This window comes from Amborella trichopoda, chromosome 8 (genome assembly GCF_054954075.1).
Source record: "Amborella trichopoda isolate Santa Cruz 75 chromosome 8, AtrichopodaSantaCruz75HAP2 v2.0, whole genome shotgun sequence".
Classification (NCBI taxonomy): domain Eukaryota; kingdom Viridiplantae; phylum Streptophyta; class Magnoliopsida; order Amborellales; family Amborellaceae; genus Amborella; species Amborella trichopoda.
Genome location: NC_142343.1, coordinates 24,501,330 through 24,523,846, shown reverse-complemented (window position 1 = coordinate 24,523,846; position 22,517 = coordinate 24,501,330). Strand labels below are relative to the sequence as shown.

The following is a 22,517-nucleotide window of genomic DNA, read 5'->3' as shown; positions in this document are numbered from 1 at the left end:
AACACAATGAAAATAAATTTGAGTTAGAAACCTTAGTGGCATGTGTATTCTTTATAGAAATCAATATGGAACCTTGTAACAACAAGATGGCGTATAAACTGAAAATTAATTGCTACTTGAACTCACAATTTGGTTCACTCATTGCTAGTGCTCCAACATGCTCCCCACTGATCAGCTTTATAAAAACACAAATTTTAGTTTAGCATGTTGAAATCCTCAAAAAAGAAAACATGTCAGCATGTTGATTTTTGAAATTTTACTGGCATATATATAACATCATAGCATGTCAAGAATATATGGACCAACATGCCTCCAGATGTACACCATGAAGCAAACACAACCATAAACTATGGGACTACAATTGCGCCAAGACGTATGCTTAAATGATGCATAACCAGACACACAAGCACATGTCTTGGATATATTTGTCGGTAAAAAAGACAAGAGTGAGATAAAAAAGACATCGATGCAAGACAAAATAAATCCTATCTCTAATTTTTAGTTAATTTATTTTTATACCAATCACGAGTTTCTATTTATGGGTATTGTTTTTTTCTTTTTAAATGTTAACTTTTAGTAGCTGGAAAGAAAGGGTACAACAAGACACAAAGTTTAGGCTATCCACAGGGCGGAAGCTCCAAGTACACAGAGAAACAGATACGAGAAAAGGGGGAGGAAGAGAAGAATCAAATAGCCTTCTTTTTGCAAGTTACAAAAACAATATCCAGCAGCCCACAAAAAGACGTCGATCCAAAAGTTCGATCCTATAAGCCATCCAGAGTAGCTGCTTCTTTAGCTAGAGTGTTTGCTGCCTAGTTTGCTTCCCTCCAGGTATGCCTCCATAAGACGTGCATATCCTTGCAAAGGTCAAGCTCATAATAATATGAGCCAAAAAACGGGGGGAGAGGGGAAGAATTTGTAGCCCATGTGATGACGTTCCTGGAATCTCCCTCTATTATAAGGGAAGAGTAACTACAACAAGAACTGAAAGCTTTAGAACCTCTTCCTCAAGCTATAATTGGAACTACTACCTTTACCTGACCTTACTGGCTGTACCAACTGACTACAAAGAAGAAATACTACGACAACTCAAAGGGAAATTGGAGCTACTCTTACCTTACCTAATTGACTGACCTACTAAAGGGAGGGAAGGTATGAAGTATAAAGGCTTTTGGAGTGATAGTTGTTCTTTGCCAAATTCTACCCTGTAAGGTTGAATAAGCTTGAGTCGATCCAAAAGTGCTATCGGCTCCGCTTCCATAGAATCAGCATGGGCAATAAACTTTGAAATGGAGACAACTGTAGAGCCAACATGGTCTCTGAGAATCGCTCTAATTCCCAACGGCCTAGGATTTCCAAAGGAGCACCCGTCGAAGTTAAGCTTGAATTGGCCCTGGTCAGGAGGTCCCCAATTTGATGCCCACGGTAAGCGCTTTCGACTGTGCTGAAGAGCAGCGGCCCAATCTTGATAAAAGGCAAAAGTGGGAACCCCTTTGAAACATTTGTGATTGGTTGTCCAAAACACCACCAAGGATTTAAGCTTGACGAGGGTGTTTTACCACGAGGATTGCTCTTCTAGAAGGATCCTATTTTTGCACTCTATCCAAATAGTCAAATAGAGGCTGCCACCGCAGATTTCCAAAGCAAAATACCTGCCTTAGGCCATGGCAAGGGTTGGATGGAGGTAAGGATGAGAGAGGTACAGTGGCAGGAAGCACCCACTGGACGTTTCTGGGTATTGTTCAAGGGTACTCTTCACAGGTTACTGTTCACAGCCATACTTCTAAAAGATATAATATTGTTTAGGGTTTATTTTTTGGGCTTTTAAGTTCTTTGAGGATTCTAGGTTAATTTTTTTCTTCTATGCTTTTGGGATCTTTAGGAGTTGTTTCGAAAAGTACTTAAGACTGTTTATGGAATATTTTGTTTTATTAGGGGTAATATGTAATGTCTTTGAACATTAAATTATATTATATAAAAAAAAAGTAGGGAGTTGAGGGGGCATTCCACGTGACCTTATTTTCAGAAAAGAAAGAGTGAAAGCTTCAGCCTTTTGAATAGTAGCTTGGGTGTGAGAAAGAAACCATAGGGTTTCTCCTAGTTTTTAATAGTGTTGGCTCAATTTCTTGCTACTTAGTATTTTATTCAATTTCACTACCTCAAATTTGGTATCAGAGCTTAGGTTTTCTTCAACAACACAACCAGGAAATGACAACCAAGTCCAGAGTTCGCTAATTTTGGGCCAAATATTGCCAAATTCAGGCTAGATCTTGCTCATTTCAACAAGAGTTTTGTTGATTCTCTGCCTAAGATATGTGATTTCGGCGAGCCTATGGCAGCAAGACTGGGTAGTAGTGGAGGGGGGTGGCGTGGTTCATAGACCCACTTAGTAATCCCAAATATGAAAAAATTGAGGCCCTTAAAAGGAAAGTTAAATAACTAAGGCAGCAGTTCGTATCTATCATGGGAAGGACAATGATCTTTTCACCCAATAATATGTAGAATACAACCCTTTTCACCTCCGCGCTTCGTGTGAATAGTCACATGAAGTAGAAAGTGATAGCAGACCTAGATGTAGAGGACATCACTCTAGGGTTTTCGACATGAAGGTTGAGATATTTTTTATTTTGAAGAGGTCGTATCCAAAATCAACAGGTTGTAGATTAGGATTCGCCATCGATTTTTGTACATGCTCAAACAAAACAACAAGATATCTAAGACAATCCAATCTATGACAAGGATCAAGATGAAGATGACGATGTTTTGGAAGAGGATCTTGCTTGTGAAGAATATGGAGAGAAGGCAGCAAGGGGACTGATCAAAATCATGGTTTTTAAAGATCTCAAGGATATGGAGATTTAAGGCATTGGAATCTAACTAGTGCAACGAAAGAATGACCAACTCATTAACCACAAATTGTAGCCCTGTTTTCGTAGAGTGATCAAATATATGTGGAGAAAGCCTATAAAGGCTAAAAAAATTAGTTTGAAATCTCTTACACAATTTTCAATGCGAATTCAAGTATAGCCAAATTTGATAAGTTTGTATCAATTCCTTACTATTCATACCGATCCATTTCCTAGGGTATTCTTCTTACCACGAACAATATTTGAGCCAACAAACAAGAAGGTGGTTTTGATGCTGAAGTGTCCTTGTCACGCACCTAGAATATTTATTATATATGATATATATAGCATGCACCATAGATGTGCATTATAAAATTGGGTGAAATTTTACCATAATAGAAACCAAATCATTCAATTTTAATATTATTTACACATGAACTACTGAAAACCCATAGTGATAGTCCTATAAAAAACTATGCGAGAACGTAGGGCCATTACAAGAAAGGGAGCTGAAATTTATCCTAGGGAAAATTATGGATATCCCTCAAAATGAACTTTGTAGACATTCTACTCCCCAATACTTTTAGTATCGCACCCATAACTCAGTTAATGTTTATTCTTGCTTTTACCCCCCCAATCAAAAAGTCATTGTTTTAAAGACTAAACTACCCTTCCCCTCCTTACCCTGCCCATTAAATCCCTCAACATGTCGTCTCTCTCTACCCTCTCTCTACTTGCCCTCTCTTTCTCTTTCTACCCATCCTCCCTCACTCCCTCTCTCTACCCGCCCTCTTTCTTTCTCTCTCTACCCACCCTCTCTCTCCCTCTCTTAACCTGCCCTCTCTCTCTCTCTCTCTCTCTCTCTCTCTCTCTCTCTCTCTTGCATTGAAAAAATACGATCAAGCACAAAGTGTATAGGACCGGCCTCTGACTTGTAGAAATCCAGAAGCCTCGTAACCAATTTAGCACACTTTTGTGCTGAACCGGAGCTAAAAAAAAAGTGATCTAGCATAAAAGTGTGTCGGACCCACTTCTGGCTTCTAGAATTCTAGAAGCGTCGTGACCGATCTGGCACACTTTTATGCTGAACCGCAAACCATTGCGATCCGGCACAAAGGTGTGCCGGACCGGCCATGAGGCTTTTAGAATTTCAGAACCCAGAAGCCATTCCGGCATACTTTTGTGCCGGACTACCTTTTTTTGCTTTGGTCCCACAAAAGAGGGTGCTGGACCGATCATGAGACTTCTAGAAGCCAGAAGCCAATGCGACACACTTTTGTGCCAGACCGCATTTTTTCAACATGGGAGAGAGAGAGATTGATATTGGGCACAGAGAGAGAGAGAGAGAAAGAGGGAGAGGGCGGGTAGAGTGAGAGAGATTTAATGGATAAGGTAAGGGAAAGGAAGGGTATTTTAGTCTTTAAAGCATTTAATTTTTTAGGCACATTGCTGCCAAGGTTGTTAAGGCCCCCTACAGAACTCGAGTAGCCTAGTTAGGTACCAAATTTGGCCATTGCGCCAGCCTAGGCGGCAATTGTTGAACCTAGGTGCCCTGCCTGGCATCTCTCTGACAAGGTGGGCACCTCAATGCCCCCGCCCCTCTCCCAATAAAAAAAGGCTGAAAAGGGTCCTTTCAAAATCCTCAAGCTTAAAATTTAGAGTGAGAAAAAAAAAAAATCAAATTCCTACATTTGGGAGATTTTCTCAATATTAGAAAAAAGTTTGGTACTTTTTATTCTTGTGGAATTGCAAGAGCAAAAAAGATGATAGTTCAAGAGATGAAGTGGTGGAAAACGAGGTGTTTCGGCCATTGATAGATGAACAGTGACACAAGTGTTTTATTTAGTACGAGTGTCGAGTATTTAGAACATCTGCCCAAAAATTCAGTTCGGCACCAAACCAATAATATGATTATATATATTATATATATTATATATATTATATATATATATAGGGAAAATATGGGATTAGCCCACTACCGCATATGAACATATGAGCCCAACGGCCCAGATTGAATCTGGACCGATCTGACGATCACGGATGTCCGATAGTGCTTGAATTTTTTTTTTTTCTACATATTCAAATCACTTGAAATTTTAGGTATGTGTTCTTCTAATCAAGGCGCATCTAATAAAAATATAAAAACAATTATTTGCGAAAAACAAACTGACCAAAATACCCCCTGAAAGTCAATTTATTTCATATAAAATATTTTTTTGATATTGTTTTTGAAGATTCACTTATTGTTGATGAACACACGGCTAAAATTTTAAGTAATTTGGATTTGTAAAAAAAAAAAGGTAAAATTCAAACACTACCGGATAACCGTGATCATCATATTGGCCCAGATTCAATCTAAAACATTCGGCTCATACGGATGCATCCGTATGAGCCGAATGTATATATATATATATATATATAGGGTGCAGTTAGCATACGATGCATCCGTAGCTATAGAGATAAAGTGCACCTTCAAATTTTATCATGGTATATAATTTTTATGTAAAATGTTCTTAGGATTATCTCAAAATCTATTTTTATATCTAATTATAAAATTTTAAATTTAAAAAATGGTTAAAATCAAGTAGATCTATAAACATATGAAATTCTTGAAAATGTTGATAATATGTTGTAAAATGCATTATTTCTGAGATTTAAAATCTTTTTATTTTTCATGGTCATACATCTCAATGTCGAGATGATCAATCAAAATCAACAGTAAAACGACCTTTTCCGATGGATTTTTGAGGTGCATCCGTAGTTCTACATTATAAGGTTGCATCCTTATATAAACTTTGTTCATATATATATATATATATATATATATATATATATATATAGGGTGTGGCTCAAGGTTGAGACCTTAAAAAATCAAAAGGAAGGCGTACCGCTAAATAAATTCAAAAGATGATTTTCAGTAGCAAAAACCTTTGTCATGGCTTGAAAATTTATTTTCATCTCTAATTATTAAATTTAAAGCTTCAAAAATAGTGTAGATTGAGCAGATCTATAAACACTTGACAATGTTTAACATTGATAGCCCAGATAATGCATTTACAAGATGCAATATTTCCCAAACTTAAAATCCATTTTTTTCCACTTCTTTACATCTTAGGGTCAAGATGACGATTTGAGGTTTTTCGACATCAAAACAACCTCTCCTAGCGAATCTTTGAGGTGCACCTTAATTTGATTATTTAGGGCCTCAACCTTATATATATATATATATATATATATATATATATATATATATATATATATATATATATATATATATATATATAAATTAAACTACATTTGTTTTCATTTTTTATATTTAAAATTGTGTTGTTTAAATCTTTTTAGTAGTAGCATTTTGTACAATATGTAAAGCATCTTTAACACTTACATATAAGTAGATCAATTAATTCTTGCAAATTCACATCCCAAGGAAAGTAATTTACATTTTAGATTATAAACCACATCTTAATTTAATAAATTAAAACAAGAAAGTCTTATAAAAGATGGTATTCCTTTTTAGTGCATATAAATTATATTCATAAAGATATGCATATGATAATTATAGCAATAAAAATATTTGTGGTAATGCATGGCCAATTGCCCATACATTAGCATTATAAGAGTTTCAGATTTTCATACATTACAGGGCAAGCATAAATATACGCATGTCTTTAATTGTTACTTTCTAATTATTACTTTCTGGGAAACAATTGCACCATTAAGCATTTACGCCATTTGATTTAGTTAATGGATACAATTTATAAACATATGTGATCTATAATTATGCATACCCTAAATGGACGCATGATGGCTACTACTTTTCATGCCATCTCAAATAGTCATGAGTTCAAGTCCCACAAAGTACCACATTTTGTAATGACCCTAAATTCTTGGGACTGCAAAACAATAACAATAACAATAATAATAATAATAACAATAATAATAACAATAACAGTAACAATAATAATAATAATAATAATAACAATAATAATTACAATAATAATTATAATTATAATAACAATAATAATAATAATAATAAAACAATAAATAAAAATAATATAAAACACCTAAATACTATTAGTTTATTGTAATATAAATGCACCATGAGAACAGTATGAATTTTCCTTTTTACGTTTATTTTAATTAAATTAAAATAATTAAATACTAAGTGGTGTGTAATTATGAGGTGATAATGTGCCATGAGGTGGCATTATAGGGTGGTAATGTGTCATGAGGTGGCATATATATAAATGTGGAAAAAGGACACATGTTTGACATATGTCAAATGAAGATTGACCTTCTTACTTATAAATACTTCTCATTGACCTATAATTAACCCATCATAAATGGGTCTTCTCTCTCCTCTCAAATGTAAGCTTCTCTTCTTTCTCTTTTAAACGAATTTCTTATAATTATATTTTTCTCTTCCATGATTATTCTCATAATGTCCATCATAATTCGTCTCCTCTCTCCTCTCAAATATAAGCGTTTCATTCTCTCTCTTTCTCATAGTATTAGTAAAATGATATCTCTCTCATAATATTAGTTATATAAACTGGTATCTTCTGTATTTAATTGTAATATTTCCATCTATCATTATGAATTTCAGACGCTATGAGTTTTACGTGCTCTTGTAATATGCTTATTTGAAAATTTGTATTTTCGAATTCAGTAAATTTGTAATGTTTCTGTCTATTATTAAGAATTATAGATAGTTGAAAATTTAATATTTGACACTAGTTTTCCATAAAGAGCTCTTTTGTTGTTAATATACTGCTGATCATATTAAATTTCAAGAATGTATCTCAGAACCACTACCTTTCTGAAATTATTGTAAAAAATGTTTGACTGGTTATTTATAGAAATGTCAGTGAAAACGATTGTATTAAAATACTTCATGTGAATTCATGTTAATGATTTCAAGGATATTCTGAAATCATTAACATGAGTATTATAAAACTTAGGGTGTTATTAAACAGTATAGTCCAAAAGAATATAAACTTGGACTATACCATACAAGTTTAATAACACTAATATTATGATATCACAGCCCAAGTCCATATACATTACAATATTTAGCAATCAGGTACGAAAATTTAGATGACTAAATTTTCTTAAGGGGAGGAGAATGTAATGACGCTAAATTTTTGGGAATGAATAATAACAATAATAATAACAACAACAACAACAACAACAACAACAATAATAATAATAATAATAATTATTATTATTATTATTATAATAATAAAACAATAAATCAAAATACTATTAAATACCTAAATAGTGATAGTTTAATGTAATATGAATGCACCATGGGACCACCATGGGATAACCCTAAATTTTCCTTTTCACATTTTTAATTAAATTAAATTAATTAAATACAAATTGATGTGTCATTATGAGATGATAATGTGTCATGAGATGGCATTACAAGGTGGTGATGTGTCATGAGGTGGCATATATATAAATGACATGTGTCAAATGAATATTGACCATCTCACTTATAAATACCCCTCATTGACCCATAATTAATCCCTCATAAATGGGTCCTCTCTCTTCTCTCAAATGTAAGCTTCTCTTCACTCTCTCTTAAAAGATTTTCTTAAAATTGTTTTTCTCTTTCATGATTATTCTCATAGTATCCATCACAATTGGTCTTCTCTCTCCTCTCAAATATATGCTTTTCATTCTCTCTTTCTCTCTCATAATATCTTTATAATGATAGCCTCATTAGCCTATTATTCTCTCTTTCTCTCTCATAATATTTGTAAAAATGATATTTACATAATGACAGCCTCATTAGCTTTTCATTCTCTCTTTCTCTCTCATAATATTAGTAAAATGATATCTTCATAATGATAGCCTCATTAGCCTTTCATTCTCTCTCTCTTTCTCATAATATTAGTAAAATGATATATTCAAAATGATGGCCTCATTTTTTTATTCTTCTCAAAAGAATAATACTCTTATAAAATTTAATATTTTCTCTCGCTACAACGAATTTCATTCTCTCTCCGTTCCCCTCTCATAATATTAATCTTATAATAATAGTATTCTTATTCTCTTAATTATAATAATTTCATAAAAATAGTTCATAAAATTCACAGTGAAGTGATATACGGACTATATGGTATCCATATGATATAATTTGTTATATATATACTTGAATGATGTATATAGTCTACAATGCCACAGCATATTCATATAAATTTAGAAACAATTTTCATATAATTCATGTCATATGGATATCATATCAATTATATGATGAGGACTGGTTACTATAATAGTCCCCATCGATCTATATTATAGTATTCACATATCTCACCTATATCTCAAATATTACATATATATGTCACTTACACAATATGGATAAAAATGATGTGTAATATCACACTATTACATATTAATAATCCAAATTTGGACTATATCATACAATTTAAATTTGTTGTTTATGTTATCGTACTATATTTTTTAATATGATTACTATATCCATAACTATAATATTACCATAAAAATAATATTATTCCATAAAAACAGTATTATTCTTTTAATAATGTTCTTATAAAAACAATGATATCTACGTTCCCTCATAACAGTTCCTCACTCTCTCATAGGCATATAATATTACTCTCTCTTATATGAACATATTTTTGTGTTCCTTGTCCCCATATAAACTCATTTGCTCTCTTTTTTCCATACCTTTAGCTGAACGCCATTAATCTCAATCATGCTCAGGCGAGAGTAGCAAGTAACATACCCATCTCGTGACATATAAAAGTAAATGATTTCATTTTACTGTAAAATAGTTATATAAACTAGTATCTTCTACATTTAATTGCAATATTTCCATTTATCATTATGAATTTTAGATACTATAAATTTTATACGTAAGTGACCTTATTTTCCTGTAAAACAGTTATTTGAAAATTTGTATTCCTAACTATGAATTTTAGACGCTATAAGTTTTATGTGTTCTTGTAACATGATTATTTGAAAATTTGTATCTGCGCATTCAATAAATTTGTAATGTTTCTGTCTATTATTAAGAATTATAGATAGTTGAAAATTTAATATTTGACACTAGATTTTCATAAAGAACTTTTCTGTTGTTAATAGACTGCTGATCATGTTAAATTTCAAGAATGTCTCTCACAACTACTACCTTTCTGAAATTATTGTCAAAAATGCTTGACTAGGTTTATAGAGATGTCAGTAAAAACGATTGCTATAAAATGCTTCATGTGAATTCATGTTAATGATTTTAAGGATATTTTGAATATACGATATTGTTGATCCTGATGTTTAAAGAGTTTCAAAAATATTTTATGTATACAAGTGAAACTATCAGGTACACCGGTAGGGATTAAGTGGACTCATCTAGTACGCCGATGAGATATAAGTGGACCTATCAGGTACTCCGGTAGGGATTAAATGGACTCATCCGATACGCCAGTGAGGTATAAATGGACCTATCCAGTACGTCAATAGGGATTACGTGGACTCATCCGGTACGCAGGTAAGGTATGAGTGAACCTACAGGGATTAAGTGGACCGATCCAGGACGTTGGTGGGATATATAGGTGACCTACTTGGGACGCCAGTAGGGTACTTTGTGAAATCTTTTGGAATTTGCATTACTATAAAAAGATTTAAATATGCACTTCCCGATATTATTTCAATATGCATGTGAAATATTTTAAATTATGTTAAAATGTGTATTTCTGAAATCGAAATAGTACACCATGTATACTCTTCTTCATATGGTTTCAATAATTCTTTTAGAAAATATTACATTTTTCAACTGTGATTTTAAGGATTATGATGATCACTTACTGAGTAGCCAAACTCATCAAACTATTATGAACTCTTTTCAGAGTAATTGCAGCCTTATTGTTTGAATGTACAGCAGGAGTAGCCCTGAAGAAGTTTGAAGTCATGTTAAATTTGCCTTTGTAATTTTTGTTGGGTAGCGATTTCATGCAACGATTGTATCATATTATAATGCAACAATCTTTAATAACCATGTTAGGGCCATTTGCTTGATCTAAATTTAAAATACACACTCTTTTCATTCTAATGAACAATCACAAAAAAGAAAATTTTGAAAATACAACTTAAAAAGCATTTTTTTAGCCCAATTAACATAGGCCGTCCATTTTGATAAGATGCTTAGATCTAGGCCTTGGAAGGATTTTTTCTACTCCAATTTTTTTAGATGGCTTTATTATCATTAGATAAACAATGTTAAAGAAGAACAAAATTATTTTGAATTTGTAAAGGCTAAGATCTTGAAATTCACCAAATAAATGGTCTAGATTCATTGTTGAAGGGGACTCATTTTAAGCATATCTAGGGCTCAAATTAAATTTTTTTTGTTTTGAGGTTGATTATTGAGATGAAGAGAGTATGTGTGCAAAATTTTGGGTCATACAAATACTGCAAACGTGATTTTCTAGATGTGTGTTTGCATTGTATTATGATACAACCGTTGCATTAGATCATTGCCCATTTTGTTCTAGCAAAATTGTATATATGTAGCCCTTCATGTTAATATAAGTTGTAAATAGACCATGTACAAATTTGAATATTGTTTAATAGAAAAATCAATTTGGGCACAATATATAGCGAAAATTTTGAATTTGTTCTATCTATAGTTTAAGAATAGACTGTCACACCTCAGGAATATTAGTGTTACGAAACTTAAGGTGTGACAATTTTGTCATATGTCCTATTTCCTCATTATATAAGTGATATAATATCCACAATATTTTGACTATACCATACAATTTTAATTTCATAGCACTAATTATTGGACTATACCTTATAATTAAGGTCACTTACGCACACAATTTCAAAATACCATGCTCTGATACCAAAATTGTCACACCCCAAGTCTCATAACACTAATATTTTTGAAGTGTGACAGTCTATTCTTAAACTATAGATAGAACATATTCAAAATTTCCGCTATATGTTGTACCAAAACTTATTTTATATATTATACCAAAACAAATTACCGTTATAAATTGTGAATTTTCACTATATATTTTACCGACACATCAGGAAGCAAAAATATTGTATATGGTATAGTTCAAATTTATATCACTTTTGGACTACATTGTTTAATAACAACCCAAGTTTCATAGTACTCATGTTAATGATTTCAAAATATCCTTGACATCATTAATATGAATTCACGCGAAGCATTTTATAGCAATCGCTTTCACTGACAATTCTATAAATAACTGGTCAAACATTTTTGGCAATAATTTCATAAAGGTAGTAGTACTGAGAGATATTCTTGAAATTTAACATGATCAGCAATCTATTAACAACAGAAGAGCTCTTTATGGAAATCTAGTGTTAAATATTAAATTTTCAACTATCTATAATTCTTAATAATGGACACAAACATTACAATTTATTGAATGCGAAGATACAAATTTTCAAATAATCATGTTACAAAAACACGTAAAACTCAGCGTCTAAAATTCACAGACAGGAATACAAATTTTTAAATAACTGTTTTACATGAAAACAAGCTCACTTTCACATAAAATTTACAATATCTAAAATTCATAATGATAGATGGAAATATGCCAATTAAATGCAGAAGATACCAATTTATATAACTATTTTACAAGAAAATAAGATCACTTTTATATGTCACAAGATGGGTATGTTGCTACTGTCGCCAGAGCAAGATTGGGATTAATGCCGTTCAGCTTAAAGTCTGGGAAAAAAGACCAAATGAGTTGATATGGGGAAAAGAAGCATAAAACTATAGGGAAAAGAAGCATAAAACTATGTTCATATAAGAGAGAGAGAGAGACAAAAATATTATATGCCTATGAGAGAGAGAGGAACTGTTATGAGGGGAGGAAGATATAATTGTTTTTATAAGAACATTATAAAGAGAAAAATATTGTTTTTACGGAATAATATTATTTTTATGGGATTATTGTAGTTATGGATATAATAATCAAATTAAAAAATATAGTAGGATAACATAAAATACAAATCAAAATTGTATGGTATAGTCCAAATTTGGATTATTAATGTGTAACAGCATGATATTACAAATCATTTTTATCCATACTGAATAAGTGACATATATATGTAATGTCAAATATAGAGGTGAGATATGTTAATAGTTAATACTATAATATAGATCGATGGGGACTGTTACAATAACCAGTCCTCATTATATAAGTGATATAATATCCAAATGACATTAATTATATAAATATGGTATCCAAATTTATATGAATTTGGTGTGATATTATAGACTTTGTACATCACTCAAGTATATATATAACAAATTATATCATATGCATACCATGTAGTCCGTTTATCACATCACCATGAATTTTATATACTATTTTTTTAAAATTTTTAAAATTAAGATAATAAGGCTACTGCTATTATAATACAATATTATGAAAGGGGAAGAGAGAGAGAGAGAACGAAATTCATTGAAAAAAGTGAGAAAATACTAAATTTTATAAGAGTATTATTCTTATAAGAAGAAAAAAATGAGGCTATCATTATGAAGATATCGTTTTACTAATTTTATGAGAGAGAAAGAGAGAGAATGAAAAGCTAATGAGGCTATCATTATGAAGATATCCTTTTACTAATATTATGAGAGAGAAAGAGAGAGAGAATGAAAAGCTAATGAAGCTATCATTATGAAGATATCATTTTACTAATATTATGAGAACGAAAGAGAGAGAATGCAAGGCTCGTACGGCTATCATTATGAAGATCTTATGAGAGAGAAAGAGAGAATGAAAGGCTTATATTTGAGAGCAGAGAGAAGACCAATTATGAGAATAATCATGGACATTATGAGAATAATCTTGGAAGAGAAAATTAATTTTAAGAAAATCGTTTAAAAGAGAGTGAAGAGAAGCTTACATTTGAGAGGAGAGAGAAGATCCATTTATGATAGATTAATTATGGGTCAATGAAGGGTATTTACAAGTGAGAAGGTCAATCTTCATTTGACACATGTCAAACATGTGTCCCTTTTCCTCATTTATATATATGCCACCTCTTGACACATCACCACCCTATAATGCCACCTCACGACATTTTATCACCTCATAATGACACATTATCATCTCATAATGACACATCACTTTGTATTTAATTATCTTAATCTAATTAAAACAAACGTGAAAAGAAAAATTTAGTGTGGTCCCATGGTGCATTCATATTACAATGAATAGTCACTATTTAGGTGTTTTATATTATTTTTATTTATTGTTTTATTTTATTATCATTATTTTTTTTATTTTATTTTTTTTCAGTCCCAAAAATTTACGGTCATGACATTCTCCTCCCCTTAAGGAAATCTAGTCCTCTAAATTTTCGTACGTGATTGCTGAATATTGTGATGTATATAGAATTGGGGTGTGACATTATAATATTAGTTTAATAATAGTGTTAATAAACTTGTATGGTAGATGTATCACTTTTGGACTATACTGTTTAATAACACCCTAAGTTGCGTAGTACTCATGTTAATGATTTCAAAATATCCTAGAAATCATTAACATGTATTCACATGAAGCATTTTATAGTAATTGCTTTCATTGACATTTTTGGCAATATTTAATAACACCCTAAGTTTCATAGTACTCATGTTCTGAGAGACATTCTTGAAATTTAACATGATCAACAGTCTATTAAATACAGAAGAGCTCTTTATGGAAATCTAGAGTTAAATATTAAATTTTCAACTATCAATAATTCTTAATAAGAGACAAACATTACAAATTTAAGGCTTGTTAGGGTATATGGATTTTAAAGCATGGATTCTTAATATCTTGGATATTGTCAAAATCCACCATTTGGATTGCTTAATGACTAGGATACTTAAAATCAGAAAAATCAAAATCATGGAAATAAGATCTACTTTTCCATGATTTTATTTCCACACCAAAACCTATTTTTTTGCATTTCCAAAGCCCATAGAATTCACTCATAGGCTCCCTCGACCCAAAACATACAGAGCATTTAGTAGATATGAAAATTTTAGAACGAGAAAGTACCTAAATTTTTTAAAGAGAAAAGCTATCTCAAAATTTTCAAAGAGAAAAACTATCTCAAATTTTAACATTTTGTGAGAGAAAGTATGTTAATTTAGAGACAGAAAGTATGTTAAAATTTTAGAAAGTATAAGTATGTTCAAATTTTAGAAAGTATCAAATTTTTTAGAGAGATGAACTATCTCAAAATTTTAGATAGAGAAACTATCTCAAATTTAACTTGTAGAGAGAGAAAGTATGTTAAAATTTTACAGAGAGAAAGTATGTTAAAATTTTACAGAGAGAAAGTACCAAATGTTTTTTAAAAGAAAAACTATCTCAAAATTTTAGAGAGAAACTATCTCAAATTTTAAATTTTAGAGAGAAACTACTTTAGAGAGAGAGTACATGCAAATTTTCAGAGAGAAACTATTTCAAAAATTTTAGAAAAACAATATCATATTTTAATTTTTAGAGAGAGAAACTATATGAAATTTTAGAGAGAGTACTTAAAACGTTTTCGAGATAGAAACTATCTCAAAAAATTTTAGAGAGAGAAACTATATGAAGTCTTAAGTTTTATAGAGAAATTATTCTTAAAATTGTAGAAAGAAAATATTCTTAAAACTAGAAACTACCAAAAAAATTAGAGAAAAACAACTTGTTTTTTAAAGAGAGAAACTCTCGAATATTGAGTTTTAGAGAGAAACTATCTCGAATTTCGAATTTTAGAGAGAGAATATATTAAAATTATATATATATACAAATTATATATAATTTTAGAGAGAGAAACTACCTAAAATAATTTAGAGATAGAAACTATCTCAAAATTTTTGGAGAAAGAAACTTTCACAATATTTATGTTTTAAAGAGAAAGTATCTTAAAATTTTAGGGATAAACTATTTACATAAAATTTTTAGAAAGAGAAACTTTCTTAAAAAAATTTAGAGAGAGAATCTATATCAAATTTTAAGTTTTAGAGAGAATCTCAAATTTTATACTTTAGAGAGAGAGTATCTCAAATTTTAAGCTTTAGAGAGAGAAAGTATATAAAATTTTAGAGAGACTATACTATTTACAAATTTTAAAGAGAGAAACTATATCAAGCTTAAAGTTTCAGAGAGAGAAAGCATTTTAAAATTTAAGAGAATAACTACATCAAATTTTAGAGAGAGAAAGTTCATAAAAAATTTAAAAAAAAGAAACTATCACAAAAATTTTAAAGAGAAATTATATCAAATTTTAGCTTTTAGAAAGAGAAAGTAGCTTAAAATTTGAGAGACAGACGATCATATTTTAGAGAGAGAAACTACTTAAAATTGTTTGGAGAGAAACAATATCAAAATTTTTGAAGAGGGGAACTATCTCAAGCTTTAGGTTTTAAAAAGAGTATATTAAAATGTTAGAAAGAGAAACTATATTAAAATTTAAAGAGAGTAAAGCATCTAAAAATTTTAGAGAGAGATTATCTTAAAATTTTTAGATAGGCAATTTTAAATTTTGGATAGAAAGTACATTAAAATTTAGAAAGAGAAACCATATCAAATTTTAGAGAGAGAAATTATCTCAAAATTTTTATAGATATACCATCCCAAATTTTGAGTTTTAGAGAAAGAAAGTATATAAAAATTTTAGAGAAAAAAGTTTTATCAAGTTTTGTTACCAAACAATGAACATGGAAGTGATTGCAAAGAATCTATGAATTTTATATAGTTTATCCAAACAAGAGATTGGAGGAATCCATGATAAAAATCCTTGATATTGAAAATCCATAGATTTCTTTAGATTTCAAATATCTAAGATTTCTAATTTCCTCCTATCCAAACGTGCCTTTATTGAATGCAGAGATATAAATTTTCAAATAATCATGTTACAAGAACACGTAAAACTCATAGCGTCTAAAATTCATAGACAGGAATACAAATTTTCAAATAACTGTTTTACAAAAAAATAAAGTCACGTACACAAAAAATTTACCGTATCTAAAATTCATAATTATAGATGGAAATATTACAATTAAATACAGAAGATACCAGTTTATATAACTATTTTACAAGAAAATGAGATCACTAACTTTTATATATCACAAGATGGGTATGTTGCAACTGTCGCCAGAGCAAGATTGGGATTAATGACATTCAATTAAAGGTATAGAAAAAGAGACCAAATAAGCTTATATGGGGAGAAGAAGCATAAAAATATGTTCCTATAAGAGAGAGAGAGAGAGAGAGAAATATTATATGCTTATGAGAGAGGGGGAACTGTTTTGAAGGGAGGAAGATATAATTGTTTTTATAAGATCATTATTAAGAGAATAATATATTGCTTTTATGGAATAATATTATTTTTATTGGATAATTGGAGTTAGGGATATAATAATCATATTAAAATATATAGTACGATAATATAAAAGACGAATTAAAATTGTATGGTATAGTCCAAATTTGGATTATTAATGTGTAACAGTGATATTACACATCATTTTTATCCATACTGAATAAGTGACAAATATATGAAATATCTAATATATAGGTGAGATATGTGAATACTATAATATAGATCGATGGGGACTATTATAGTAACCAATCCTCATTATATAAGTGATATAATATCCATATGACATTAATTATATGAATATGGTATCCAAATTTATAGGAATTTGGTGTGACAATACACTATATATATCGCACAAGTATATATATAACAAATTATATCATATGGATACCATATAGTCCGTTATCACATCACCAAGAATTTTATATACTAGTATAATATATTATAATACTAATATCATGAGGGAAAGAGAGAATGACATTTGTTGAAGAGAGAGAAAATATTAAATTTTATAAGAGTATTATTCTTATGAGAAGAAGAAAAAAATGAGGCAATCATTATGAAGATATCATTTTACTAATGTTATGAGAGAGCGAGAATGAAAAGCTAATGAGGTTATCATTATGAAGATATCATTTTACTACTATTATGAGAGAATGAAAAGCTAATGAAGCTATCATTATGAAGATATCATTTTACTAATATTACGAGAGAAAAAGAGAGAGAATGCAAGGCTAATGAGGCTATCATTATGAAGATATTATGAGAGAGAAAGAGAGAGAATGAAAGGCTTATATTTGAGAGGAAAGAGAAGATGAATTCTGATGGATATTATGAAAATAATCATGGAAGAGAGAAAAATAATTGTAAGCAAATCGTTTAAGAGAGAGAAGAGAAGCTTACCTTTGAGAGAGAGAAGACCCATTTATCATGAATTAATTATGGGTCAATGAGGGGTATTTATAAGTGAGAGGGCCACTCGTTATTTTACACATGTCAAACATGTGTCCTTTTTTCTCATTTATAAATATAACACCTCATGATACATCACCACCCTATAATGCCACCTCATAACACATTATCACCTCATAATGACACATTATCACCTCATAATGACACATCACTTAATATTAATTAAAATTAATGTCAAAAGGAAAATTTAGGGTGGTCCCATGGTCGTCTCATGGTGCATTCATATTACAATGAACTATCACTATTTTGGTGTTTTACATTATTTTTATTTATTGTTTTATTGTATTATTATTATTATTATTACTATTACTATTACTATTACTATTACTATTACTATTACTATTACTATTACTATTACTTACTCTTATTCTTACTCTTACTCTTACTCTTACTCTTACTCTTACTATTACTATTACTATTACTATTACTATTACTATTACTATTACTATTACTATTACTATTACTATTACTATTACTATTACTATTACTATTATTATTATTATTGCTATTTGTTGTTGTTGTTCAGTCCCAAAATTTAGGGCCATTACACTTTCAATATAAAATCAAATAGGACATTGTGTGTCTATAAATTTGACACTATGTAAATGTGCCACACGCCATGTTGGGATGGAAACTCAAACAAAACATACCAATAGCATGTCGATCATGTGTCTGGGTGTGTCAACACGTATCCATGTATTAACATGTGATACCAAAGATAAATGACAGTGATACTTGTTTCGGCAACCTAGACTCCCCAATTGGAGGTAAAATCGGGTTTTGAAAGGTTGTATTTCAATTTTGGATTTAAGGTATGGTTATATATGGAAATATTGGCTTTTGATTTATTTATTTTTCAAGTTTGGAATTTTTTTTTTTCACTTATGGCCTTTTGGGGTTTTTCAAAAAGCAAAAGAAAAAAAAAGAATACTTTAATACTTTTTACTTAAGTTCAATTAGGGGGTTTGGAAGAGAAGTGAGCATAGGCATCCCACGTGAAGTGAGCATACGCATCCCCAGTGTTTCAAAAAGCACTAGGCGGCACCTAGGCGGTCGGGGGGGTCCAGGCCACCCAGTGCCTAGGCGTGCACCCAGAACCTGGGCAGCCCAGTAGAATTTTTTTTTTTTGGGTTTTTCTCTCTCTAAAATAGGTTCTAATGGGTTTTAGGTTTCAAATGAACCTAAACCCCACAATTTGGCACCTTTAGTATTAAAAAATTGACCAACGAGGGGCATTTCCGCCCCTAGGCAGGGCGCAGGCCCTGGGCGGCCGCCTAGGCGGGTTCCCAGGCCCCTAGGCAAGCATCCAGGGATATCCGTTTTTTTTTTGGGCACCTAGGCCTGGGCGATGCTCCCAGGCCCTCAGAATCATCTAGGCGCTTGGCGATCCGCTTTTTAAAACACTACGCATCCCAGATTAATATGACATATCGTACATGTATTGTGTCAACTAATGGCATCAATTCAAGAAACCCCATCTTTTTTGTCTTTAACAAAACATTTAACAGTACATGAGCATCTGCAACAGTGAGATGGGGGCACTTTTTTAAGAGGTAATAGTCCTGGATTGCCATTACTTATTCACTTGAAGTGAACAGTATTTAAAGGTGAATGTCGTTAACTTTTTTCACCATCCACTTTCACAATTTTTCTGCCACTTTTTCTGGATCACATGAAAATCAGATTCTATGTTTCATTTGGTGACTTCTAAATGCTTGGAAGAGTAATAAGCAACCCTTATTCAGCTTCCCAACCCCCAAGCAGCAAAGACATAAAAGTTCCAAGGCTAAATTAAAAGGTAGACCTGCGTCATTCATTTTCTATCTAATAAAATTTCAGCATCCCTCGTATTACAGACCTGGGAACATGTGTTCCCTCAAGTTCTAGTATATGCATTCTGGTAACCACATGCAAAACTGCATGTTAAGAAACATCATATGGGTATACAAGATTTTGTATTAACCAATAATCAACATCAATAATAACTAAAACATGTTTACTTTATCAACCTCCCAGGCAGGATAGAATCATGTGCAACACAAATGCCATCTCCCCATTGAAGATGTGCATCATGCAAGTGCAAGCATAATATGGCAAGCTTAGGGACAAAACGATGAAATTATCACGAGATATGAAGCACCAAATTAAGATCTCAATAATTACTAGTGACCAACAGCTATCTGTGAACATGTTCAAGAACTGGACAATTTATATATTTATTTTTCTAGAGAATGAAGAGATCAACATTCTAACGACCCATACAACAAATCTATATAGAGAAAAATTACACTAGTACATGCAATTTAGTGAACATGAATACTGGAAATCAAACCTTAGGTAAATACTTTTCCTTTTGACTAGCATTCCCATTCCTCACCTACAATCATTTAGAAATTAAGATCAATACATAGCTAAAAGTACAAACACATGTGTTTGCAGCTAAATACGTACATATACCAAACGTCAAAGAATCAATCATTGAGTACCAGAGAGGAAATACCAATTGATTAATGCAAAGGTTCGAGTGTGCACCATAAGAGAGGCCAACAGATCCAGAAGCACGACTAATTTCTTCCATAGCTATGCAATGGTACAAGTAGCCAAGACCAAGCCCTCCATATTCCTCTGTATTTAAAAATGTTAATCAAAAAACATGGTACAATATGCTGCACACTCAACACAATTAACTACCAAACACAAACTGCATGGGAAACATTGATTTCCAAATGTTACACTCATCAAACACAAACTGTATAATACTCCACATTTGAGAAGACAACTACGCTGAGAATTTCACCAAGCAATTCTAGTTATGTTAGCCAATCTCAACCACAATTTACAATATCTTTAACTATCTTTTACTAAGAGTCATGCAAGTTATTTGATCTGGCTGAGTCTTACTAAGCCGACTTGGCTATGACTAGGTTGAAACCAGAACCAATTTCATGTTTCGCAACTATTATCTCAATACTAATGTCTTCATGCAAATTCCACATTTAAAGTTGTCGACACTCTCACAAATGTGAGATCAGAATAAATTGAATAAACAAAAAATATTGCATAAGGTGAAATGAAATGTTTATCGACAAGAGTTACGTTTCCTGGAAGTGGATTAGTTAAATGTAAAGTATTTACATATATAGGGATGGCAGAGGGTTAGGCCAGCCCTGGCCAGGGTCCTCAAAGTGCCAGGTCAGCCAAGGCCAGGCTGAGGCCGCCCAGGCCCTATCTAGGTGGGGTCGACCAGGCTAATAAACTTAGAGGAAAAAAAGAAGACAAATTAGCGAAACACAAGCCGGGTAGCCCAGGCTCGGCCCAGCCCTCGGCCATGGTGGCCCGCCCCTAGCACAGATGTGGCCTAGGGCCTAGTTATTCAGGGCCAGGCTAGGCCACCCAGCCCATTACTGGTCTTATCCATTTCAATCAACTAGAATTATGTGTAAAAAGGACAAAGTACATTTCCATCTGCAACATGAAGATCTCAATCGTAGGTAAGAAAGCTAGAAATGATAGAAATGGCACTATAAAATTTCAAACTAAATGCATGTTGAAAGGATCATGTTTCTAAATTCCACATGTAAATAAAATGTGAGGATAAAGTTGGAGCATAAAAGATCTCTTAACTTTTTCCCTATGATGTTCAATTAAAGGATGTGAAATATTCAAAAGTACTTTCTTACCCGTGTACTTTTCTAGGTAAATACTACCTGTGTATTATTTACTGGTTTTCCACGTGTACTTCATTGTAACATGTGTACTTCATTGCAATTATTTCCTACTTCATCTTATTCTATGTCCCAGGATACATCATATTTTGTATGCTCCTATGTATCGAATCAAGGGATATGAAACCCTAATGCTGTTTTCTCCAACTTGTAAAGGGATGTTCTCCTCTCATCCACCTTTCTCTATTTTATAATGATTATTTCAAACTTACATGGCAAGCGAAGGGAGTTTCCACCAAAAATAACATCCAGATTTGTGGTTTGTGGTGTGTATCATCATCCACCAGACCTGATAAATTTGTTGAACAGAAATGACGATCAAGAACTTAGATATCTCTCGGAGATATATCATCCTCCAAGCAGTCTGGAACTGTCCAGAATTTGGAATATCAGTATATATGGCGTGGTGATCCTTTTTTACTGATATATAGCATGGTGATCCTTTTTCTATTGTTTTCTTGGCTCACATGCGCACATGTACCACATGTGCGGCTTAGCCTGGTCGTAGTACAGCTAGCAATGAATACCAAATCAGGTTATATATCTGAAACATTTATGGACGAAAGAGTTTCCTGATTTGGGTCCTACCCTCCTCAAAATTCAC

The 22,517-nt window shown here is 31.8% G+C and overlaps 1 protein-coding gene across 11 annotated transcripts in view; it reads right to left on the bottom strand.

The window, feature by feature from the left end:
- Nucleotides 1-22,517, bottom strand: part of IVD (isovaleryl-CoA-dehydrogenase) — an 88,201-nt gene that overhangs the window by 37,728 nt on the left and 27,956 nt on the right. For 6 of the 11 annotated variants that reach the window (XM_088874377.1, XM_088874378.1, XM_020663102.2 and 3 more), the window contains 3 exons: nucleotides 20,689-20,813; nucleotides 20,521-20,565; nucleotides 127-175 (listed from right to left, as the gene is read on the bottom strand). In XM_088874377.1, the coding sequence (XP_088730503.1) occupies nucleotides 127-175; nucleotides 20,521-20,565; nucleotides 20,689-20,813 (219 nt within the window). The remainder of the gene's footprint in view (nucleotides 1-126; nucleotides 176-20,520; nucleotides 20,566-20,688; nucleotides 20,814-22,517) is intronic. The other 5 variants (XM_088874381.1, XM_088874382.1, XM_088874380.1 and 2 more) reach the window with 1 other exon arrangement.